Source organism: Mustela lutreola, chromosome 5, assembly GCF_030435805.1.
Source record: "Mustela lutreola isolate mMusLut2 chromosome 5, mMusLut2.pri, whole genome shotgun sequence".
NCBI classification, from domain to species: Eukaryota; Metazoa; Chordata; class Mammalia; order Carnivora; family Mustelidae; genus Mustela; species Mustela lutreola.
The window spans coordinates 83,288,734-83,314,283 of record NC_081294.1 but is presented as its reverse complement, the minus strand read 5'-3'; the positions used below and the strand labels follow the sequence as shown (position 1 = coordinate 83,314,283).

Here is a 25,550-nt window from a genome sequence, read left to right as displayed (position 1 = left end):
TGAAGACTATGTAGCAGAGTTGGCCGGTCCCTGCTGTTGTCTTTCTCATGTAACCCTGAATTATGATTGTAGATGTCTTCCCTCAATTCCAATGTTTTCCTCAAGTTTTTTTCCTCTCTGGACATTTCCCCAGCATTGCTAAGGTCCACAGCTGCATAAGGCATGTCCTAGAGATGTACTTTAGAAACTCCTAATAGCCTGACATAGACACGTCCAGTTAGATGTGGACATGTCTTTAAAGAAATAAGATGTCTGTCAGTTACAGTGCTGTGACCTCAGGTTCCAGAATATGAACGCAACATTCTTTAGAAGAGATGCTTCACTTTGGATTGAATCTAAGTTTAGAATCAGTCAACTTCTTGTCAAAGGGAGAAGGAGAACCTCCAAGACAGGAAAGCGCTTCGCTATGAACTGGTTTGGAAATTACTTCTCTAAATTTCCTGAGGATGCTTCCTTACTCAGCCTACACTCACCTCTGTTGCTTTCACTCATCTCTTCTGAAGATGAACATTTTCTTTCCAGTATGAGGTAGAGAGTTGGGTGATTTTTTTCTTTTTCTTTTTGGGTAGCATATCAAATCTTTCTGTCTCTCTGTCTAAAAATCAGTCTCTTCTTAGGAGGAGCCAAGAGAAGAAAACTGGGCTTGGGAAGAAAGTAGTTGCTATCATTTTCCACGGGTACTTGAAAAGGGGCAACTGATTAGTTCCTTCAGGCCCTGCTTGGCCAGCGAAAAGAGAAGGGCTGGCTTGGGTGAAAGTTATTCTTAACTTTCAGCGTTGAACCTTGACCAAGTAAAACTTGACTACTGGGGGCTGCCAGTAATTTCTAGTCCTTTGAAATAAAAACTCCAGAGCTTTGGCTTCAGTTAAGTTTGAATTAATCAAGGAAGCCTGGGTGGGAGGCAGAATGAATGCTTTTTAGTATTGCAAGTTTCATCAAGGAAGAAGGTGACAGGAACAATGCCCACCGTGCCCGCCGCGCCCCCCCCTCTGTCCCCTCCCCCCCCCCCCCGCAAGGTGAAGCACCAGACAAGTGGGTACACAGGGTGGGGAATGTGCTTAGCAGCAGCAAGAAGAGGACCGCAGAGTGAGGTCAGAAAGCGGGGAGAGTGTGCATCTCCATCTTCCAACACTGGGCCTCTTGCCTTGTGCTTTGAGTCAGCCTCCTGCTTCCCATCAGCTGAAGCCTCCCTCTGTTGCTTATCTCTTAGGGTGACTAAACTTCGTGGTTTACCTTGGCATCTCCTGAGTTGAGCCCTGGAAGTTCTCCCTCCTGGGAAAACCCTTAGTCCTGGGAAAGCTGGTTGATGGGTCCCTGGGATCGAAGTTTTAGGTATTGGGGCAGCCCGTGTGACACCTGAGAAACTGCCTGAGAGCACCTGCCTCCATTCTCTGTTTCTTGGGAAAGGGTACAGAAGGCCCCAGGGCAGTGCAGGATCATGAAGTTAGAATAACAGTAGCCTCCACCCACTGCAAGCCTCCTGAGTGCCTGGAGTGTGATCCTCTTTGGTCCTCAAGACCACTACAGAGGGAGGATGTTTGCAATCCAGTTTTATGGGAGAGAGACCAGAGCTGAAGGCAGTGATGTGTTTCCCAAGGTCAGACAAGTAGAAGGCAACCAGGCCACATTTGAATTTTAGCATGCCTGAGCCTAAAATTTGTCCTCCATTCAATGAAGAACTTGCTGAATCTGATGGCAAATGGGTGGTGTGGAGGGATGCAGGAAGTTTGAGGCTCCTCTCTGCTTTTATTTTATGTATTTTATTTATTTGTTTATTTATTTATTTATTTAAGATTTTTATTTATGTATTTATTTGACAGACAGAGATCACAAGTAGGCAGAGAGGCAGGCAGAGAGAGAGGAGGAAGCAGGCTCCCCGCTGAGCAGAGAACCCGATGCGGGGCTCAATCCCAGGACCCTGGGATCATGACCTGAGCCAAAGGCAGAGGCTTTAACCCACTGAGCCACCCAGGTGCCCCTTCTCTCTGCTTTTATTTCCTCTCTCCACACCTGAGAAGTGTAACTTTGCTAGAGAAGGAAACACTAAGATCCCATAATTTATAACTAGATTTGAGGAGGACTCAAAGATAACAGAAGAGATATGGACATTTAGTTTTGGTCTAGTTCACCAAATAACCTGCCAGGTGTCAGGTTGTGTGCTGGATTCTGGGGTTACGGGGTCAGGGGGTATGGGCAAGCAGCTTGTGCTCACTGACTCCAAGGAACAGAGGAAATAAGACAGGCATAAAGGTGGTTTCTTCACCAGTCTGAAATCTTCATAGCTGTCTTTGTTCGCTCTGAGCTTCCGTAACAGCGTCATAGACTGGGTGGTCTCGTGAACTGAAATTTATTTTCTCACCATTCAGGAGGCTGGAAGTACAAGATCAAGGTGCCCGCATGGTCAGGTTCTGGTGAGGGCTCTGCACCTGGCTTGCAGCCTTCTTGCTAGGTGCTTAACGTGGCCTTTTTACATGGCAGTTTTATCAGCCCAGTCTCCCACCCCTATTCCTCACTTCACTGTAATCACGTCCTCAAAGCACTGTCTCCAAATACAGTCACACTGGGGGCTGGGGCTTCAACATAGACTTGGTGGGGACACAGTTCAGTTCGTACCATGGGCCCCAACCCACAGTGTAACAAACATATTTAAGTGTACCCATACCACACGTTATATCCATACTTTTTCTGCTGTACAATAGGTGAAAGGATTTTTATAATTTTGCTTTTGCAATTATTTGGCTCTCCGCAATTAGTTCATTTTATGATTGGCTCTTGTTTCTCAGCAATCATTCGTACTTGGGATTTTTTTGCAAAATGAGAATTCTAAATTGTTTTTAAATGTAGTAAAATATTTGTGAATTTGTGAATTTGACAGTTAATGAGGTTGGCATAATGCTAGACTTCAGTGTTTAGTTGAGCATTAACTAATTTTGGATTCTGTCTTATAGTTTTTGTATTTTGGAGCCAGTAATTTTTCCTAGGCCTCAGATAGTGTTGCAGGCTCTTGAAAAGCTCGTTAGCTTGCCAGCCTTGTCTCTAAATGCCTGAAGGATGAAAGGGCTGGGGCTATTTATAGATCCACTTTGCACTTCCAGACAGGTAGCTCCTGACCTTCAACTCCCAGCTGGGGTCTCCTTGGCACTGAAGACCCGCTATCTTCCACCCACCCTCTTCCCCACCAGCCTTCCTCCTACTCTGTGCTCTCCGCCATCTTTCTCATGTTGACATCCCCACCCACCCGATGGGAGACTCAGAGGCCGGTGTGGTCATTTGTGGCCCCCACATCCACCTGTGCCAGCTTTCAGGCAGGCTGGTGTCAGGATGACAGCTTCGGTATTGCTGGCGATGTGGTTAGAAATCTCGATTTCTGTATCTCTTGTCTGGAGACCTGCGCTCTTGGCTCCGGGTGAGGCTTGGGCATTTGTTTTGTTAACAAGCTAATGTGTTTGTTAAAAACCCATCAGGTTTGGGAGGGCGTGGATGCGGGCAGTGTTAGTGGAAGGAAAGAGAGATGTGGACCTTAATAACAAGAACGATGCACCCCCATTGGATTTACTGCCCTGATTTAGAGGTTCTCAAAGGGCCCTCTGCTGTTTCCAAGATGCCCTCAGGGTGTTGCCTTAAGGGTGCTCAGGAGTGTTCCTCTCTGCCCTCCAGGCCATGTGTCACAGGTGCTGAGCCTTGGTGACTAGTCCCGTAACAGCAGCTATTACAGGAAGAATTTCTGCTGTCTCTTGTTTATTTTGTCTCCCGTGTGAGGCAGGCTCACTCTTTCATTCTTCACAGCCCACCAGAGACAGGTACAGACTGTTAATGAGGCTTGCTGAGAGGGAAGCAGGAGGTAGAATAATTACTACCCTGTACAGGCTCACGCTCATTCTGGGGCGGTCCCTCGACCATCCTCTCAATCTGCCCCTTCCAGAAGCTTACCCTTCCCTGTGGGACTACCCCAGGTATCTCCATGGTAGGAGCTGGGGCAAAACCGGCTTTGGGGCCCAGAAAGAGAAGGGAGTTTTTCCACTTCACTTTTGAAGGCTATCCCCTCGGCCCGTATTTTCTTTCTTTTTCTTTTTCTTTTTTTTTTTTTAAAGTTTTAATGATTTTATTTATTTATTTGAGAGAGAGAGAGAGCATGAGAGGAGAGAGATCAGCGGGAGAAGCAGACTCTGAGCAGGGAGTCTGATGTGGGACTTGATCCCAGGACTCCAGGATCATGACCTGAGCCGAAAGCAGTCGCTCAACCAACTGAGCCACCCAGGTGCCCCTCGGCCTGTATTTTCTACTTGAGAATGGTGACGTGGACTATCTTTTCCCTTCAGGGAAAACTAGTCCCAAGTTGTATTTGGCGGGCCCCCAGGATAATCATATAGTACTTTGACATGAGGACATCTTCTGGGGGCACCTGGGTGGTTCAGCGTGTTAAGCATCTGACTCTGGGTTTCAGCTCAGGTCATGATCTCAGGGTCCTGGGATCCAGCCCTGTCAGGTTCCACACTCAGTGAGGAGTCTGCTTGAGATTCTCTCTCTCCCTCTCCCTCTGCCCTTCTCCCACCAAAATAAGTAAATAATCTTTAAACAAACAGAAAAAGACATCTTCTGAAGTCTTGATTGTTTGTTTAAATAATGTACAATTTCTATGGCCTCGTCCCAATTTCCATGCCCAAGCCCTATTAGTTTCTCCAATGAAGGCTCGAAACCCCTGGGTACAGCCTCACTCAAGGCACCTTGTTACATACACTCAGACACAGCAAACTAATTATTTGTCCTTCATTCAACCCAATAATCCTGTGAGGTCATCTTTTTTTTAATCTTACTTCCAAACAAACAGAAACAGAGACGTTAAGCGACAGTTGAGGTCAAGCTGCCAGCAAGTGACATGCTGATGTCTGAACTGAGTCCTCTTGGTTCCAAATTTGTGGATTTAACTATTACAAAATACTAAGGAAGTAGGCCAGACCTTAAGGGTGAATGACAGGGTCTGGAATAATGATGCCATTACCAGAGAGAGGGCTAAGTCAGGGCAGAAGTTGGGCGGGGGGAGGGCAGATGGTGAGGAGGTTGGGCTACGAATTAAGAGCCACTCAGCATCTGTGTCCCTTTCTCCTTTTTATTACCCCGTCTTGGCTTAATGGTTATCCTTCTGAACCATCCCCTTTGTTTTCAAGTTAATCACTGTTTTTGACTCTCCAGGAGCCATGCGCCAGCCCAGGCTGTGGTGAAGCAGCCCGACCGGGGAGGCCCTGGCAGAACTACCATCGCAGCGATCGTCCAGACTGGGGGAGACTGGAGCACGGGCCTCTTCAGTGTCTGCCGAGACAGGAGAATCTGTATGTGTTCCCTCTTCACTCAAGCCCTTGACTATTTTCTTTCCCAAGTCATCCCTGGGTGCAGGAGCTACATCAGGCACGAGGACAGAAATATAATGGCTTTAGAATAAGCGGACCAATCTTCTAGCGGCTCACGTGCACTCCTTGGCAGGAAAAAATCTTGCTTTTCAGGGATGTGGATGCTTTTATAGAATAAGTGGTAACTTCAAAGATTTTTTAAATGACGAACTCCACTGTTGGCAAAGATGCATGAAATGGGCTGCCCCATCTGCTGCTGGTAGGAGGAGACGTTGGTATAACCTTCCCGCCGGATGGCTTAGCAATACGTATGACAAGAACCTCAAGTGTTATATAGCTTTGGCCCAGTCATTACATTTTTAGGCATTTAGTCTAAGGAGGTAAATCACGTGCAAAGATTTAGCAGTGTTAAATTCTGCAGCATTGGTTATTGTGGCAACAATCTGGAATGACCTGAGATGTTTGATGGGGCATGCACACAATGAGTTATTATACAGCCATGAAAAGTAACATGGTAGAATAACAGTCAATGGGATGAAAGATGTTTTGGTACATTTTTAAGTTAAAGAAGCAGACTGTAAAACTAAGCACATTAGACACCATTTTTTTTGGGGGGGGGGAATATTTAAAAAAATATCTGGAAGGATACAAATACAAATGTTTATGACATACTCCAGATGGTAGGCTCATGAGTAATTTTATTTTCTTTTTGCTTCTCTCTTTCTAGTTTTCTAGGAGGAAGATGCACTACTCTTTTAAGAACAGAAATAATCACAAAAAGCCCCCTATGTTAACTGAATTATTTTCAGATACTATTTTAGCTCTAGAGAGGTACCAATAACACTCCCCTAGCTGTATGATTGTCCCCTGGGAATGAAGTTCAAAGCACATCGATTCCATTTTTATCTTAGGATATTCTGACTCATCTCTGGTACCATGTCAGCATCCCTTTCCAAGTCCTGCCTTTGCCCTAGGGAGCATCTCGGCCACAAGACTTTCTGGGGGATGCGGTGTGGCTGTGGGGAGGTCACTGTTAGATATGCATTTGTCACTAACATTCAAAATCCAGCAGACCCTGGGTCTATTATTTTTGAAGAATATGGCTTTCTCTGCCCTTTGCTGGTTTTTGGAAAGATCTGGATTCAATCCTAAAGCCTCATAGTATCGATCAGAGACCCATCTGAGCCGTTACATGGTCCTAGTCCCTACTCAGCTGACAGTCTGGCTGAGGCTAAAGCTCTCCCACCAAGTTTTGGTGGTCTGGTCCTCTACGCTTGAGCCCCTCACTGTTTGCCTGGGCCCCATAAAGAAGAGATTGCCTCGTAGAATACCTTACCCTCCATCCCTGCCCATCTGACGCAGAGCTCAACAGGTTTCTTCCTGCCGCTGCTACCCATGTGGACTTCTTTTTTTTTTTTAAGATTTTTTTTTTTTTTTTTTAAATTTGACAGAGATCACAAGTCGGCAGAGAGGCAGGCAGAGAGAGAGGAAGGGAAGCAGGCTCCCTGCCAAGGAGAGAGCCTGATGTGAGGCTTGATCCCAGGGCCCTGGGATCACGACCCGAGCCGAAGGCAGAGGCTTTAACCCACTGAGCTACCCCGGCGCCCTCTCATGTGGACTTCTGATCAGATAATGACGGCAGCCATTCTCTGATTCTCTCAGCTTCTTCCTTGTTCTCTTCCAGATACTTTGACTTTGGTTGTCCCCTGTACTGAGGTCCAGAGAAGGCAGAATAGCCATGTGGAGATGTAGAGATCTAGCATCAGATTAGGAAGTAGACATTTTCCTTTCATAGTTTGTAGTTGGGTGTTGGGGAGTCATCAGTACATTTTCAAGTATGGCAAAGCCTAGAATATAGTGTAGTGATGAGGAGAACATGTTTGTATCAGATGAGACCTTGCCTTGTATCTTAGCTTGCCTCTTACTGGCTATTTGACCTCGAACAAATTCTCTGGGTCTTCACTTTGCCCCCTCTAAAGGAAGGATAATAAAAGTGCTCGCCGCAGGGGTTGTTGTTAAGATAAAACGTAATACTTAGAGACAAACCATAAGAGACTCTTAATCTCACAAAATAAACTGAGGGTTGCAGGGGGTAGGGGGTTAAGGAGAGGGTGGTTGGGTTATGGACACTGGGGAGGGTATGTGCTATGGTGAGTGCTGTGAATTGTGTAAGCCTGACGATTCACAGACCTGTACCCCTGGGGCTAATAATACATTATATTTAATTTTTAAAAAAGAAAAAAAAAACCCAAAACAAAAACGTAATATCTAGAACCCATTCTTAACACTGGCTTGGAACTTGACTAGATCATTTTTTTTGGTTGCATGCTCTACTGGATTGAATAGTCCTTTCAAAGTTCATGGCCACCTGTACGGTCTGAATGTGACCTTATTTGGAAATAGAGTTTCTGCTGTGTAGTCAAGTTTAAAAAGAGGTTCTGCTACATTAGGGTAGATCCTAATCCAATGGCTGGTGTTTCTCATAAGAAACAGAAAATTTAAGTACAAACACTTAAGAAGAGAAGCCATGGGAAAAGAGAAGCAGAGATTAGGGATTGCCAGCATCCACCAAAAGCTTGGAGAAAGGCATGGAAGAGAATTTTCCTCAGAACTTCTGGAAGGAACGAACCCTGCTAACATCTTAAGTTCATACTTCTAGCCTCCAGAATTCTCCATTGAGAGAATGATTTCTTTTCTTTTTTTAAGATTTTATTTAAATTCCAGTTACCACCATATATTGGAATATTAGTTTCAGGTGTACAATTTAGTGGTTTCACACGTCCATACCACAGCTGGTGCTCATCACAACGTATCCTCCTTAATCCCCATCACCTGTTTCACCCATTCCCCCTCTCCTCTGGTACTTGTCAGTTTGTGAGAAAATAATTTCTATCAGGTAAAGATGCCCAGTTTATGGTATTTGTTATGGCAGCTCTAGGAAACTAATACACAAATAAACATTGGATTTCATTTGGAGGCGTTGGGGTAGCTCAGAGAATCAAAAAATCAACTGAAAACTAAGCTCAGAAAGGACAAGCTGTATTTTTATACCGTATTTCTTTAAAGATTTTATTTGTTTATTTGACAGACAGAGATCACAAGTAGGCAGAGAGGCAGGCAGAGAGAGAGGAGGAAGCAGGCTCCCCACTGAGCAGAGAGCCCGATGCAGGGCTCAATCCCAGGACCCTGAGATCATGACCTGAGTCGAAGGACGAGGCTCAACCCCCTGAGCCACCCAGGCGCCCCTGGGACAAGCTGCATTATCAGAAGCTAGTTGATACTCTGATCAACTGCAAACATTTTTGTCATTTTGTTTTTCCTTCTGAGAATTGATGGAGAAGATGGAGTCCATTTTGCCAGGCTTAGGTCATTCCAAAGGACAGTCCTATCAGCATTGCCCCCAGTAGTGAAGAGATATTTTTCCCAAATTACTGTTGGGGTGCTGTTATCAGGAAATGCCTAACAAATACAGAATAATGCCCCTAGTGAATCTGAGATATATTATTGTTACTATTGTTAAGAGCCAAGAGTAGAGTCAGGAGGCATAGATGTGCTGCTGCACAGTGACTTCTACTCCTTCGCAAGGGCACCGAAAAAGTTGGCTAAAGAAACAACCATCCTCACCACGCCCCTGCCTCAAATGCTGCTTCACCATTTAGCTTTGTCCCCCAGCCCCGTCAATGTGAAGACCGACCGCACTCGGCTTTCTGAGATTCCCTGCTGGCCCGTTTCAGAGCCCATTCTGGGGACAAGGTGAGAAGGGAGGATGTGTGGAGAAATAGAACATTCTTTTTTTTTTTTTTTTTTTTTAAGATTTTATATTTTTATTTGACAGACAGAGATCACAAGCAGGCAGAAAGGCAGGCAGAGAGAGAGGAGGAAGCAGGCTCCCTGCAGAGCAGAGAGCCCGATGCAGGACTCGATCCCAGGACCCTGAATGATGACCTGAGCCGAAGGCAGAGGCTTTAACACACTGAGCCACCCAGGCACCCTGAAATAGAACATTCTTTACATTTTGGCACGATCTGTGGAGAAGGGGCCATGGATACCTAGTACAAGATGATCTGGAATGTTCTGTGTCCTGGTTGTTATTCCCTGGATGGACCTCCATTTTATTTATGACTGCTCATAGTGTCTCAAAGCTGACTGTTTCTGAAGAAAATTTCGAGGTGATGCGCTTTAAATGCTCATTCTCCACACTGTCATCAACCCGGGACACAAGTGGAGTATGAGTGCTCTGGCCCTGGGCTGCTTTTGTTTAAAAGGGCTGCTTTATCCACAGAATTTCAATTCAAGCGGACCACTGTGTAAATAGTTGTGACAAACTTGGGAACAAAAAGGGAGAGCCGCTTTCCGTGACTTTTTCCACGCCAGAGTCCCATCCTGGGACAGCCTTCCATTACATGTTGAGAATTACTGCTATAATTTGTCATCCACTAAATAAAGGGTATGTCAAGAACCGCGGTGATTTTCTTTTTTTTTTTTTTTTTTTTGACATTTTGCTTTGTCATTTTATTGCAATTACATTTTAAATTTATTTTTATTTATTTTAAAGATTTTATAAATATTTTAAAGATTTATAAATAAAAGTTTTTATTTATTTATTTGAGAGGGAGTGAGCGAGAGAGAGCACAAACAGTGAGGGGGCAGAGGGAGAAGCAGGCTCCCCGCTGAGCAGGAAGCCCAATGTGGGGCTCATTTCCAGAGCCCCGGGATCATGACCTGAGCCTGCCTCCCTCTTCTCTCCTGGGCACTTTTATCTGCATTCACTGTGCGCTGGGGTTGGCAAATGGATATTTCTGAGTTCTTTGGAGATGGGTTTGCTGCAACTCAGGTGTGAAAATAAAGCCACAGGGAAGTAAGTGGCTGCTAAATGTTGTCCAGGGTGAGAGGCGAGATAGCCCGGCTTCGGGAATGTTTGTGATGTTGCCCCAGAGAAGGTTTATGTGGCGGGTTTAATGCACGTTGGTTTGTAACTCAATAGTTACTGAGTTCCTATGCATGTGCCGACAGGTGATGGGTGTTACAGTCGTAATAGTGAGTAAGACAGAGAGGGTTTCAGAAAGGAGATAGACATTAAGCAAATGAATCCACAAACAATAATAGCAGTTGTGGTAAGTACCCTGAAGGAAAGAAAGAGGGTGTTATGGAAGGAAACTATAGGGGAGTGGGGTCAGAGACGGCCTCTTTCAGAAACCAACTTAAAGCTGATACGGAAAACTGGGAGGAAACGACGCTCAAACCACCTCCGTGTGGAGGGCACCATAAGCACGTGGGGGTGAAGAGCTTGGTGGGACTAGTACTTACCAGATGCCCAAGATGTAGAATGAAGTGGGCCAGGATTCTCTCTGGTTTTCTGGAAGAGGAAGGCTTGAAAAGGCCTCTGATGGAGGTCTGTGTCCCTGAACTCTATCTTGGGTACAGTGTACCTCTCTAGAAGGAGGCACCACTGCTTCTTGCTCACCCCTGCCGTGGCCAGCAGGGTGCCTGGTCCGCAGGAGGCGCTGAAAAACATTTGCTGAACAACCCATCAGTGAATGAATTTGAACCTATATTCTCACTGGATTCTTTCTTGCTTGCTTTCATTGAAAGAATCATAAGTCTTCTGAGTTGGAAGGGTTACTGGGGTCACTGGTCTGGCCCCTCACCTGCTTGTCAAAACCTGGCAAGGTTTTGACAGCTGTGGCTTTCTGAGCATTTCTAGGAAGGAGGGCTTTTCTCTTTGGGAGTCAGCTTTGTGCTTTAAAAAAAAAAAAAAAGAAAGAAAGAAAGAAAGAAAAAGAAAAAAAAGGTCCCTGGGTGGTTCAGTCAGTTAAGCGTCTGCCTTGGGCTCAGGTCATAATCCTGAGTATGGAGCCCGGCAATGGGCTCCCTGCTCTGTGGGGAGTCTCTTTCTCCCTCTCCTCTGCTGCTCTCCCTGCTTGTGCAAGCTTCCTGTCAAATAAATAAATAAAATCTTTTTAAAAAAGAGATTTTGTAAAGTTTAGCATGCACACGATGCAAAATTAAAAAGTACCTACCCCTTTGATACATTTGCTGCCTGTCCACCCAGTTTCCCCAGAGACGACAACTCTTACCTGAGTCCACATACAGACTGTATGCTTGTGAAGGTGTACAATAACTTTGAAGCAAAGGAGATTATTCTTTCTATTATAACAGTATTGTGGAGTCATCATAAAAAGGAAAAATACGGAATCTTCTGAAAAAACAAAAACCAGTGTCCTGTAATCCCAGCTGTTGGAGATAATTATTGTTGATATTCTAGTACCTCTTCTTCCAGATTCTTTGCTGTACGTGGATTTATGTAATTTCCACAAATAGTAGAACTATAAATACACGCTGTTCTGCACCAAATATCTTATATTGCTGCATAGATTCCATTTTATGAGTGTACCATAATTTATTTATCCAGAAATCCATTGGAGCACCGTAATGTGGTTTCCAGACTTCTTGCCGTTCAAACTCACACTCCCTGAATGTCTTCGTACAGATGGCACTTTGCGTGTGTGTAAGTTTACCTGTTGGACAATTGCTGAGGAATAAACCTGTTGGTCAAATAGTAGGTACCATTTTAAATCTTGATAGATGCTGCCAAGTGGATCTCCATTTGGAAGTTGTACTAACTTACAGACCCACCCACAGGTATGGGGGTGCCCCGTTTCTTTCTTTCTTTCTTTTTTTTTTTTTTTAAAAGATTTTATTTATTTATTTGACAGAGAGAAATCACAAGTAGATGGAGAGGCAGGCAGAGAGAGAGAGGGAAGCAGGCTCCCGGCTGAGCAGAGAGCCCGATGCGGGGCTCGATCCCAGGACTCTGAGATCATGACCTGAGCCGAAGGCAGAGGGTTAACCCACTGAGCCACCCAGGCGCCCCCCCATTTCTTTCTTGACCATCTCTTACTGTTCAGTGGTTCTGCCTTTTTGTAGTAATTGATTTAAACTGTGCCTCGCTGCAGTTTCCACCCCCCTTTTCTACTTCTGCTCTCTGGGGGCTTTGCACTCTGGTTCTGTGTAGGCTTTTTCTTTCTCAACTCCCCTGTGAGTGAGAGGGATGAATAATAAATCACTTCCATGCATGAGGGTGGAGCCCATCTCAGAGGATAGGCCAGGAACACTGAGGGAGTGGGTGCTCATATAACCGCCAGGCCTATGGGTGCCATGTAAGAGGAAGAGGCTGAATTTCTGGCTCAAATCCTTTTGAGCCTGAGGTCCTAAAAACAAATAAAATACAATAATATATATTTGCATATATGTATATACACAAATAACACAGGTATATGTTTACCTTGTAAGAAATGAAACATTACAGAAAAGGAAACCATGAATGTTCTTTTTTATTAAATCCTTCCAGATCTTTTTTTCCATGTTTACGTATGGAGCCATTAGAAGTATATACTACTCTTTTGTAACTCTTTAAACAAACCATAAATAGTGTTATGCTGTATGTATCATTATGCAATTTGATTTTTTTAAGGATTTAAAAGAAAATTTATTTATTTGAGAGAGTGAGAGTAGGAGTGGGAGGGGCAGAGAAACAGGGATAGAGAATCTCCAGCGGACTCCTTGCTGAGCATGGAACCTGATGTGGGGCTCGAGCTCATGACCCTGAGATCACAACCTGAGCAGAAACCAAGAGTTGGCCACCCAATTGACTTTGCCACCCAGGTGCCCCTTAAGGTTTTATTTATTTACTTATTTGAGAAATGGGGGCAGGACCAGGGGAGGGGCTGAGGGAGAGAAGCTCCAGCAGACTCTGTGCTGAACGTGGAGCCCAATGCAGGGCTTGATCTCATGACCTGAGGTCATGATCTGAGCCAAAATCAAGAGTCAGAAACTTTACTGAGTCACCAAAGTGCCCTTGCAATCTGATTTTTTTTTTTTAAACTCAAAATATGTCTTAGAGATTTAATTCTCTTGGTACTTAATCTTTCACTGCATTCTTCTTCTTCCTCCTCTTTTTCTTCTTCTTCTTTTTTTTTTTTTTTAGATTTTATTTATTTGACAAAGAGAGCAGAAACGTGAGTAGCAGCAGGCAGAGGGAGAGGGAGAAGCAGGATCTCCACTAAGCAGGGAGCCTGATGAGGGGCTCGAACCCAGGATGCTGGGATTGTGCCCTGAGCTGAGACCTTTTTTTTTTTTTTTTTTTTAATTAACACATAATGTATTATTTGCTTCAGGGGTACAGGTCTGTGAATCATCAGTCTTGCACTATTCACAGCACTCACTGTAGCACATACCCTCCCCAGTGTCCATCACTCAGCCACTCTATCCCTCCCCCCCCACCTCCCAGCAGCCCTCAGTTTGTTATGCTTTGCATCTTATGCTTTGTATCCTTCTCCAGTTCCATTTTATTTCATTTTTCCCTCCCTTCCCCCCACAACCCCCCCACTCTAACTCTCAAATTCCTCATATCGAAGATACCATATGATAACTGTCTTTCTCTTATTGACTTATTTCGCTCAGCACAATACCTTCTAGTTCCATCCATGTCATTGCAAATGTGAGCTGAGATGTTTAACCAACAGAGCCACCCAGGTGCCCCTCTTTTGCTACATTCTTAATTATTCCATAGTATGATTTATACCATCATGGCTTATTTATGCTTTCATCTATTAGTGCACACTGAAGTTTTAAATTTCAAGCTACAAATAATTCTACAGTGGACATCCCTGTACTGCTTCTTACTCTAGGGTAGATGCTCACATGCGGAATTACTAGATCCTAGTGTACTTAAAGTTTTACTAGATTCACCCAAGTTGCTTTCAAAAGGACTGTGTAGCAATTCCTCTCTGGTTTCCCCACAATGTAAATATTGAAAAACTTGGCATGCTTCTGGGGTTTCTGAAGGTCTCAATATGCATTTCCCTGATTACTAATGGCTGGCTTTTGACGGTTGCTATTGACCATTTGTGTTTCCTTTTTGGTCAATTACCTGTTCATGTTCTATCCCCATTTTCTTCTTTTGCTTAATCCTTTATATATTGATTTGTAGGAGTTAGCAACTATGCTGTAAAAATTTCTCCTAGAGACTCTTTAATACAGCCTTCCATGGTCCCGCTTTTGCCCATTCCTCTTGAGGTGTGAGCCAGGAGTTTTTAATCTCACTCACTCCACCATCTAGAACTGCAACATCTGACGAAAAGGAACTTTCCTAAAGTTGCATGATGTGAGAGCGTCACACAGGAATAAATACAAATTAGTGGTAGTTCAATCTTGGAACACACATTCACAACCATTGTAACGTAAATTCATAAAACATGAGAACATACAGGATTGTATGTAGTAGTAAAGACTTTGGGTTCGGGGCCAGACGACCTGAGTTCAAATCTGACCTCTTCTCCTTTCTAATACACGTATCCCTCTGGCAGTCAGTTTATTATCCGTTAAAATTGACACAATAAGAATATCTGCCTTATAGGATTGTTGTGAGAATTAAGTGAGTTAATGAATACAATATATTTTTAGCAGGGATTGGTACATGGTGAACTCTAATGTTAGCTATTACATTAATAAGAATTCGAATTTCATGTGATATATTTTTTAAATCCTGTCCCAAGGTAACTGAATATGTGTTTTGGTGTGTTGCCTTCAGCATCTAGTAGCTACATCCTAATGAATGCTTAGATAACATGGTTATCTGATGGAAATGATTAAAAATAAAAATAACAGCATGTATTTTTTAAAAAGACATACCAGTCGTAAAGCTGAGATGCAGGGGTTCCAATGCAAAGAGCAACATTTTTACAGTATACATACTGAGGATGGTGGGCATTTTTACAGTATACATACTGAGGATGGTGGGCATTTCTCCTTGCCAGCGATAGTGGTGCAGCTCAGGCGATTGTGTAAACACAATTTATTATTTACTTAGCTTGTCAGCTTTATAATTATGCAGTTTTTTTTTTTTTTAAATGGCAGAAAGACAGACTTTACATCTTTCATACTCTTGGGTTCTTTCTACAGACACTTTGTTTTTTTTTTAAAGATTTTATTTATTTATTTGTCAGAGAGAGAGCGAGCGAGAGCGAGCACAGGCAGACAGAGTGGAAGGCAGAGTCAGAGGGAGAAGCAGGCTCCCTGCGGAGCAAGGAGCCCAATGCGGGACTCGATCCCAGGACGCTGGGATCATGACCTGAGCCCAAGGCAGCTGCTTAACCAACTGAGCCACCCAGGCGTCCCCAATTATGCAGTTTTTGATTAATTTTTTATTTGCAGGCATTTGCACTATTTCATCATCCATGCCTTAAATGAGAGTTGATTGGTTGTTTTTTCCTGTGCCATGATTTCCATGTCTCCTAATTCAGGGTTGCCTGCCCTAGGACCCCTATAAAGTCGCAGGAAGTTGACTGGGCCATGTGTCCTCTGAGCTGTTCATCCCAGTGGTCGGTGCAGGGTGGGGCCTTCTGATCTGGCTGGGAGTAATGATTTTTTTTTTTAAAAGTGTGGGGCAAAACATCTCAGACTCACTCAAGGCTGAATTCAGAATTTGCTTTGGGGCAAGGGATGCTTACGATACGTGATTTAGTGGATCATCTCACAGCTCCTGAATGGATGGAATAGATGCTCTGGTCTTCAAGGATAGGTTGCTCCTTGTCCTCTTTCCCCTCAGAGTCCTCCCTCTCCGTATGCATGTGTGCCACCTCAGCCCCTCAGAGCCAGGGTGAAGTCCACAATCCTGGAACATCTTTCCGAGCTTCTAAATACAACAGCATTCCTCGCATTTCGCTTTTTTGGCATTGAATCTGGGAGTGGGACTTCACATGCCCCACTGTTTGGGGAGGGAGGGAAGGACAGGTAACAGAGACAAGCCTTTGGCAGGAACTTCTTGTGCTACTGACACTGGTATGTGAGCCTTTTTGTCAGGTGCACTTAACAGGCTGGGATCATAACCACTTCAAACTCACGAAAATGGCTAACGTCAGAAGGACCGACAGTAGCCAGGGCTGGTCAGGACGAGGAACAACTAGAACTCTCATCTGTTGCTGGTGGGATTGTTCAGTGGTGCAAATATTTTGGAGAACTCTTTATATCTTGTCAAGTTCAACATAAATCTACCTCATGACCTAGCAATGCCACTTCCAGAAATCCACCTATAGGGAATGAAAATATATGTCCGCATGAAGGCCTGTCCAGGAGTGTTTGAAGTACGTATTCACAATAGCAGAGGATGGACTAGCCAGCGAGAGTCTGGAGAAGCGGTCTGTGCAACAGTCATGTGTTGGATACTACTCAGCGCCAATGAAGAACGTACTACAGACTCGCATAACAGCAAAGGTGAACCTCAGGGAACATGAATAAAAGAAGGTGGATATAACAATAAAAATGGTTCCCTGTATATGAAGTCCAAGAGAAGGCAAAACTTATCAACGGGAAGAGAAATCAGAGCAGTGGTTGCCTCTGGAGTGGGGATGGTAGGGCTGGGATTGTTGGGAAGGGGCACAAGGGAACCCTGAGGGCAGTGTTCTACTTGTTACTTGGATGAGAACGTGATTGTCACAAGTCACCCAACATAACATTTACGGTCTGTTCATTTTCTTGTATATAAATTATGTCTGAATACCATTTATTGCATACATGCGTTAAAGGTCATGGTTAGCTTTTTGGTGTTTATTTATTTTGCTGTTTTATAGTCCTAATTATTTGTGTTCTCCAAAGTCATCCTCATTTGCGATGCTATATGACATAGCATCTTAACTGTATACAAGGAAGTCTTAATCTGCAGTCTGTTGATAGCTTTCAGTGGATCCTTGTACCCCACAAAATTGAACGCAATATTTTGCATGTCTGTGTCTTTTTCTTTTCCCTTGAGGAGTGACTTCATAGCTATCACCATATCCTCAAAAGGGTCTGCGACCCAAAACATATTTAAAACAGAACCTCTGCATTTGATGGTTCATGCAGGATGTGTAGGAAACAGTATCAGGAGTTAAAGATCAATGAATAAATAAATGACACACTGTTTCCAGTTGATGTTCAAGGAACCAAGCCTCTAATAGTTTACAGATTAAAACTGGCAGATGTCACTGGCTCCATGAAACTAGCAAAAATGAGAGTAACCTTCTGGCCGGGGAAATAGAATACAGTCCTGATGAGAATAGCAGGCAGAATCAGCGCACCATAAAAGAGCTTTCAATCACATTTACAGAGAAAGACGCCTGCTATTCACAAGTATCATATACTGGGTCTATTTTAAATGTTGAAAATAGATGAGCATAATAGAAGCAACAGCTAAGATTCAACTGTAAAAAATTATTTAATGCTCTTCTCTTGACAGGAAAAAACAATTACCATAGTGAACGCTAACAGAATTGTATCAGGTGCAGCTTTGCCAGTGTTTAACAAAAGACAATTTTGATGTGGCTCAGTTATGGCAATTTTCATCCACTGAGTTTTGACAATTGGTTATTCATTCTCAGTCCCTGATTGCAGGGAGACAGTGCAGCATTCAATGGATGGCATCAGGTTGTAAATGCTCTTCGAGACGTGAAGTTGTTCTAAGCACATCTAAGAACCGTGGCTTGCTTTTATGTGGTTATTGACAGGTTTCTGTGGTCTGTTTTGTCCAATGTGCCTTGAGTGTGACATCGCCAGGCATCATGGAGAGTGCCTTTGTTGGCCATTGTTACCCGGGTCCACCTTTGCACTGAGAATTGGCACCAGAGAGAGACATAAAATACGGGTAAGTGTGTTTGAACCGGTATGTGAACTTGGATCTATATAAGAACCTAAATGTCCTTCAAAGCTGTGGTTTAAAAAAAAAAAAAAAAAGTCTGAGTGAGAATGCTTAAAAAACACCACACTTAGCAAAGAGTTTGGGAAAGGAAAGGGAAGAAATTTCTGACTTCATTCATATGGACTAAAATGGACAGGATGAAAGGCATCTCAAAGGGGGTACTTATGCTGATGATAGGTCAATGGGCCGCTTCTGTTTCTCTCTCTCTTACTGCATCAAGAGAAGATGACAGGTAGAATGGCACCAAATTTGGAGGATTTACTTGGGATGGTCTAAGTGAAAATGAAGTATATGGGGCATATGCAGAATTCACTTTGAGGATTCCCTGGGGATTCTTCAAAGAGCCAGTGTCACTTTCCAGGACAGCTCAGCCTAGGTACAACAAGAGACTGAGCACAGAAAGTCATACATATCAGGATGTGGACAGTTAAAAAAGACATCTCCTTATATATTCAAATGGAATGATCCCTAAAATATATTTCAATATATTGGTTCAATATATTGAATATTGATTTGAATATATTCAAATTCAATTTGAATTCAATATTCAAATTCAATTGAATTTGAATATATATTCAAGAATATATTTTATTCAATATATTGAATAAAAGGTAAAGGACACAGAAGTACACAACTATTCACATATAAGGACTATATATGTACTTGTGCAGACATAGAATTTATCTGGAAGTGTACATAAAAACCTGCCAACAACAGCTGCCCCCAGATAAGTTAAGTGGGTAGCTGGGGACAGCTGTGGAAGAGGGATATACTTTTTACTTCCTGTGCCGCCTTACTGCGAGAATGTTGGACCATAGGCATTTATTACCCACTCCAAGGAAAGAAAGTAATTCGAAGTATTAAGTCCTAATAGGAAAAAAAAAAAAAAAAAAAGATGCTGACAGAGAAACCAGTGGTTTCAAGTGTGAAGTCTGTGTCAGAAGCCCCAAGTGAGGCCAGGTCTTTGAGCTGCAAGGATTGATAAGCGGTTGAGCTGCTTGGCCCTTGGGGGTCCTGGTGGAGCCGTGTTCCCGGGTGTCCCTGTAGGGTATTGACTTGGTGGAACTCGGAAGCAGCGGACGGGATAGGCTCCTGGGGGATGGCACGGAGCCTGAGTGACTGCTCCAGGACAGAGGCATGGGTCTCACCCTAGGGCACGCTGTGTGAGGACTGGCTCGCCGTGCACTGCTGTTGGCCCTTCTCCATCTGTCAGGTGGCCCGGGAGCTCAAGATGAGGGCCTCCCGACTCTATGAAATCTACACGGCTCCTTCAACCAAGGACAACCTTATCTGACAGAGCTAGAAAAGTCCTCCTCCTCACTCGCTCCCCAAGCCCCTCCTAGAAGAGAGATTGTTCTTAAGTTTTCATGGAAATTGTATGAAAATAAATGATTTCTCCGCTATTGTCTTTACTCTTGTTCGTTCTTCACACACACCTTCGATGAAGTCTCTCTGGCATTCCAGCCTCGCCACGTAAGGCAGGTTCTAGAGATGAGCTTGTGCCTTCCACACCTGCCTAGAGTTGGAGAAGGGCGCATTCCCCCCATCTTCCTACCACCATCCTTTCCTGGCAAGCTTTCTTCCCTACCCCCTTTTGCCCACAGAGCCAGTAGTGGGGCAGGAAACGGTCGATCTTAGTTAGCACCTGGACTGGACACGAAGCGTCACTAAATCAGAGAGGCATGGTCCTTCCCTTGTCCTGACTCTTTCAGTCTGCACCTCATGAAGGAGGCGTTCCCGGGTGGCTGCAGGTCTTGAACACCTCTCCGACACTGGCGGGTCTCGGCCCTGAGCTTGAAGCCCTAGGTGGGCAGCTGAATTGTGTCCAACTCCCGCCTGCGCTGAAGCGATACACTGAAGTCCTAACTCCTGGCGTCTGTGAATGTGGCCTTACGTGGAAATAGGGTCTTGCCGAAGTAATTAAGATGAAGTCATTAGGGTGGGCCCTAATCCAGTGTGACTGCTGTCCTCACGAAAAGGGGAGAAGAGACACAAAGATAGACACACAGAGGGAAGACAGCCGTGTGAAGACGGGTACAGAGATCGGAGAGATGCAGCCACCCAGGCAGGCCTGGGTGACCAGAAGCTGGAAGAGGCAAGGGAGGAGCCTCCACTGGAGGTCTTAGAGGGAGCCTCGCCCTGCCCACATCTAGGTTTTGGACTGGGAGCCTCCAGAACCGGGATAGATTGAGTTTCAATTGCTATAAGCCAGCCAGTTTGCAGCACTCAGTTACCACCGTCCTGGGAAGCGGGTCCAGCCGCCGTCAGCCCCGGGAATGCAACACTCTTGATGTTGTTCGGGCAGCAGCACAGAACAGGGCTGAGGAGCCTGGGTCCTGAAGCCCGGACCACCTCTTGCATTTGCAGAGTGTGTAACTGTGGGCGAATGTTCTGATGCCTCTGTGCCTCTGTTTCTTCATCTGTAAAAGGATGATGCTGACCTCAGAGAGCTGTGAGGATTCACAGAAGTCAAGACTCTTAGCTCACTGCCTGGCAAGTAGCAAGGACTCAGTAAATAGGAGTTGTTATAACTCTTTAACTGCTACTTTATGTTCACAGCAATTTATGTTAGTTTCCCATTTATACCTGGGATGTAAAGTTCTCAAATTTTAGATTAAAATGGAATCCATTCAAATAATGTTAAGTAAATAACAGTGTGGGTGGTTGGTAGGTGTGGCAACATTGTGAAGGTGGGGAAATCTGTTTTATTGGCTACCTGTGTATGCCAGGCACTGTTCAAAGTGCTCTACGTGTTTTAAGACATCTGATCCTTTCACTCCTCAAGAAGATGCTACTTTAGCTCCTTTTTCCATAAAAAAAAAAGGACCTGAGCCACAGAGTAGCTAAGTGGTTTGGCCATGGCCACATAGCTGTTAGGTGACAGGCAGTAAGGTGCTTGAGGCTATGCTCTTAACCTCTGCACTAATAAGCAAGTGGAGAAGAGGTCTTCCTGGGCCCTCGTGGTCATCCAAGCTGGGAGTTTGCTCTCCAGAGCTGAACCCAGCCTGGGGAACGCTGAGAGGTTGTGGCAGCCATCCCCACAGATCCTCAGCCATTCCCGTCTGACAAAATGATTTCTCTCCTCCTGCCCCTCCCTGTTGGACAGTCCTGAGCAGCTGCCAGGAACCAACGTCCTCTGGGAAAATCAAGTGCTCCATGTTTCTATTTAATCTGTGATAACATGTTCCCTCTCCAAGCTGGCTACTGAAAAAAACCAGGCCCGAGGGACAACTAAACCGGTTTTATTGTTCCATGCTAACACATACATCGGGCTTCACAAGCTTCCAGCTGGGAACAGTACGCAGTTCTGACAGAGGGGACTTGGGTAATGCCTCCACTTTAGCATGATGGGCCCTTCCCTGTGTGGAGAGCGGACGGTGCTGTGGGCCCTGGTCTCTGGCGTGGGCCTCCTGTCCTGGTGGGAGCTGCAGGAGGACCTGTCCAGCAAGGCGACTCCTGTTTCCCTTGAATTCTTCTCTTTAGTCTGGCTGGTAAAAAGCAAACTCATTAGAGCCACAAACCCAAACAAAACTCTGGGCTCCAAAAAGCAGTGGTTTTACCATGGAACCATGGAACAGAAAACAGACATATGATGTGGACAGTTCTTTGAAAGTTGATGGTGGAGAGTGGTCCCAAAGCAAGGCAGCTTAAGGCCCTGACTTCTGGTTTCCTCCACATGTCAAGTGGAGGAAAAAGGGACCCAAAAATACATGCTTTCTTCCCAGGAGAAAAGTGAACCAACACCCAATATTGACGTAGGAGACAACTCTGGTATTAAAGTTCCCTTTCCTCAGACTTGCAAAGAGCTGTCATTGGTACAAATCCAAGGGTTTCCCAACACTGAAGTCATGTTCTATGCATTTTTCTTTTCACTAGAAAATTTCTTTTAGTTTTCCAAGATGCAAAGTGTGGAACAAATTTCTGATGTCTCCCTGTGGGCAAACAACATGAACACACAAGCAACAGACATTTCAAAGTAATCCATACAGATTGTTATAAATTATAAAACTAGAAAACACATAAAGCCCCACCAAACCTCTTGCCTTTACAGTGGAATATACTAAGGAAATAAGCTGCCAGCCTTGGAACTTTCTAGTTTTTGGAACAAAGATATGAAAACTTTCAAAGTCCTTTCGTGTTCCCTGCTCTATAAAATAATTTTTTATAAGTTTCTATATTTTATATACCTAAGCTTTATTTATACAACAGTCCATAATGATTAAGATTTTACACCCTATTTTATAAACATCACTCACATACATATTACCTCATCAAGATTCTCTTTCGGTCTATTAAAAACACTGTACTTAAAAAAACAGGACCCAAGAGTCTATAGGTTCTCTGCTTGCATTTCAATGGGGGAGTGAATTTTTCTCCCCTTCCATTTTGTCTTTCTGCTTCTTCCCCTAAACGACACCTCCTCCCAGAGCCCCATGGAATAAGCAGCAGCAACAATTCCAGAGGATGAAACCCAGACTCTGTGGTTAGCAACTATCCTAGGGTATTCTAGGGTAAATCTCTGGGCTGACCTCATCCTGGCCATTCTAATTTGTCCTCACCCACTTCCCCGCTCGCCCACCACTTGCTGGCCCATGACTTGGTGGAATCTCTGTGGTGGAACCGACAGTGCAAAGGCGGATCAGAAAACTTTAGGAAACAGGGAGAGAGGGGTGCTTTTGTCAAGCCTCTGTTCGGCTGGCAACAAACCAGATTCTTCATTTAACGTTTTAAAAAAATATTTTGGTCTATTGCCTAAAGCAGATTCTAAGTCTCCATGAAACCCTCCACTTGATAAGGCATGGAAAATTCCCGGAGACTTAAAAAACAGCAAGTGTACAAATTAGGAGTGGGGATTTCCTGATGCTGTGAACAAGAGACGAGGAAGAAAGAAAATGTGAGCAGCGGCAAAGGGGAATGAGAGGCCCTTGAACACAAGGCTGCAATGAGCTCATGTGGTCTGATGGGATCTGGGGACTCGGAGTTGTGGTCCACCCACCACCCCATTTTATACAACTTGCTTTTGTGTGGGCAGCCTGCCTGTCCCTCACCTTGCCAAGCATCATCTGTAAAAGTAAAATTCCTTCCACCTCTGACATTCAAATGACTTTTCTCTGGAAAATGAAGTCACGGAAACCTATTTATAGGTGTGCTGTACAGCCTCATGGTAGTAACAAGGAGATCCCGGAATCTGAAGGCAGCGTCTCTGAAGCCTTTGCTGCTGGGACAAAAGAGGAGGAGCCAACCAAACCTGAACTCATCCCAGAGGAAAGGAAACAAACCTAAATCAGAGTAGTTAAGAGAGAAGGGATGACAGACAATTGGCCACGCATCCCTGACCACGTGTGAGAGGCAGTGTCATCCCTGAATTCTCCTTTCTGTGGTCTCTCCATACCTCTTAGCTTCTCACTCACCACCCGGCAGATAAAGCCAATACTCTTGGCTCGTTGTTGCTTATTATCACTTTCCCCTGGGGTTAACTGAGAGGAGGCTGTGACTAAAAAGTCCCAGTGATTCATTTAATCAAGAGATGGGTGCTAGTCTGAGCCCTGCACGTCCAGCCTCACCCAGAAGGAAGCATTTCTGCAACCACCAAATATAGTCCTCACTCGGCTCATGGTCTGGCTCCTGCTTACAAGGCTTCAAAGACTGCAGGAAAGGCAGTTTCATGAGGAGGTTTCAGTGCAAAATTATAATCCTGAACTTTAAAACAACCAACGCATCCAAACACTGCTGTGTTCTTGTCCATTGTCTTTAATAATCAGGGCAGCGTGTGCTTTTAAAAATGAAATTCTCACTGATGTCTTAAGATGTGGAGATGATGAGAATATATTGGCTCGAAGAGTCTCAGGGAACTTCTGATTTGCATTGATCGGTACCGTGGCTCTCTCTGGTTGCCACAGATCATTTAAAATTTGTATTTGAGGGTAGGGGTGCCTGGCTGGCTCGGTTGGGAAAGCGTGTGACTCTTGATCTCGGGGTTGTGAGTTTGAGCCCCACACTGGGTGTAAAATTTGTATTTTAGAGTTTTTAAAATGAGGCATAGAAGATCATTGAATGACTTGCCCTTTAAAATGACTTGTTTCTGAACAAAAAGAATACAATAGCCTCTCTGTAGTCTGTGGTAGCTCTCATTACATCATGATTTTTCTTCTGAAATCCCTTATGTACCAAGTCCTCGTTTCTTTAATCAGTATGTCCTAACAGAAACCCTCTCGATCAGACAGTTTCAGGGGGGAAAGATAGCATGGAATTGGATTGGAAAAGAACACAGATGTGGTGGGCAGACTCAGGGTGCTTGGGTGGGAGTCAGGAGAGGGGGTGAAAGCTAGGGGCTTTATGAAGAGGCACTGGCCTCTCTGGCTTGAATATCCAAAAGGAGAGTGTCAGGCCGCCACTGCTCCAAAGGTGAGCTGCGCAGACTGGCCAGTCACAGACCCAGAAGGAATGTGACGTTTGGTCTTTTCATTTGTCAGTGAGGTGCCAAGGTGTGAGAAACCGGCAAGATGAAGTTTGGCTCCGGCAAAAGGACAGAATAACAGGAGGGGTGGGAGTTTGCTGGCACCTGGAACAGCCCATGAGTCACACGCTGGTCCCTATCCTGGGTCACCACCCACGGATGCTCCAGTTGAGGACAGATGTGTTTCTTCTCCTACTGCCCTTCTGTCCCAGAGCCCGGCCTGCTGGTATGCCAGTGCCATCCTTGATGTCTGAGGACTATCACATGGTCCACAAACTCCCCACTGAGCAGTTTCCATCCAAGCAGATCATGTGTCCTCTTCCGTATCCCAGGTGTTCCTAGCTTCTTCTGGGAAGATGACCAAGGCAGGGTCTGCGAAGGTGAAAAAGATTTCAGATTCTATTCTGTGTGAGCGCACCCTGGAAAGAACTATAGTTCTTTAAAATTATCAAGCCTTTTGGACAGAAGCCTTCCTTTTCATTTCACAGAAGAGGTGTTCATCCTATTGGGAGGTACACGGCCTCTAGCTCCCTGCTCTTGGTGATGCTAACTGTGGTCTTTGGGTGAAGGTGGTTCTCTACTGGGCTTCTCTGCTCTCAAGTTGCTGTTTTCCCCTTTGTGAATCAGTGTTGTGAGAGGAAATACTCTGAGCTCTTCAAGCTTTCATCCACTGATTTTAATATCTACTGATGATTCTTGTATGAACCAAGTATGAGCCTAGTGGCTGCCAAATGGTAATTTTAAAAAATTCCATCACTCCTTCTACATTTAGTAGTTGGCACTCTAAGGAAAAGCTTTTCCTTATATTTATATAGCATGGACTCGGGGACTTCTATCTGATGCTAAAGATTATCTGTTACTGCCAAAAATGAGTGGGCTGAGTCTAATGATGGAGAAATATCAGACAAACCCCAATGGAGAGAGAGTCTACAAAATAAAAGGTCTATATTCTTCAAAATATGAAGGTCATGGAAGACAGTGAATCTTGAGGAACTGCTCCAGATTGAAAGGAATT

The 25,550-nt window shown here is 44.5% G+C and overlaps 2 protein-coding genes across 8 annotated transcripts in view; one reads left to right on the top strand and one right to left on the bottom strand.

Moving 5' to 3' along the window:
- The first annotated feature begins 326 nt into the window (after nucleotides 1-326).
- PLAC8L1 (PLAC8 like 1) lies at nucleotides 327-19,479 on the top strand. Its single transcript, XM_059174951.1, has 4 exons — nucleotides 327-528; nucleotides 5,191-5,327; nucleotides 17,888-18,024; nucleotides 19,232-19,479. The coding sequence occupies exons 1-4, from the start codon at nucleotides 407-409 to the stop codon at nucleotides 19,370-19,372; spliced, it is 537 nt and encodes a 178-aa protein (XP_059030934.1). The 5' UTR covers nucleotides 327-406; the 3' UTR covers nucleotides 19,373-19,479.
- A 1,825-nt stretch (nucleotides 19,480-21,304) lies between these two features.
- SH3RF2 (SH3 domain containing ring finger 2) overlaps nucleotides 21,305-25,550 on the bottom strand; it is a 125,562-nt gene continuing 121,316 nt past the window's right edge. For 6 of the 7 annotated variants that reach the window (XR_009353946.1, XM_059174944.1, XM_059174949.1 and 3 more), the window contains one exon: nucleotides 21,305-24,907. The gene's annotated coding sequence lies outside the window, so the exon portion shown is untranslated. The remainder of the gene's footprint in view (nucleotides 24,908-25,550) is intronic. The other variant, XM_059174945.1, reaches the window with a different exon arrangement.

Bases quoted from the DNA above. Each gene is read 5' to 3' on its own strand.
- PLAC8L1 (XM_059174951.1), top strand. From the start codon at position 407: ATGAACTGGTTTGGAAATTACTTCTCTAAATTTCCTGAGGATGCTTCC. The intron at 529-5,190 runs GTAGAGAGTTGG...TTGACTCTCCAG, and splicing joins CATTTTCTTTCCAGTATGAG to GAGCCATGCGCCAGCCCAGG. The intron at 5,328-17,887 runs GTATGTGTTCCC...GGTTATTGACAG, and splicing joins CTGCCGAGACAGGAGAATCT to GTTTCTGTGGTCTGTTTTGT.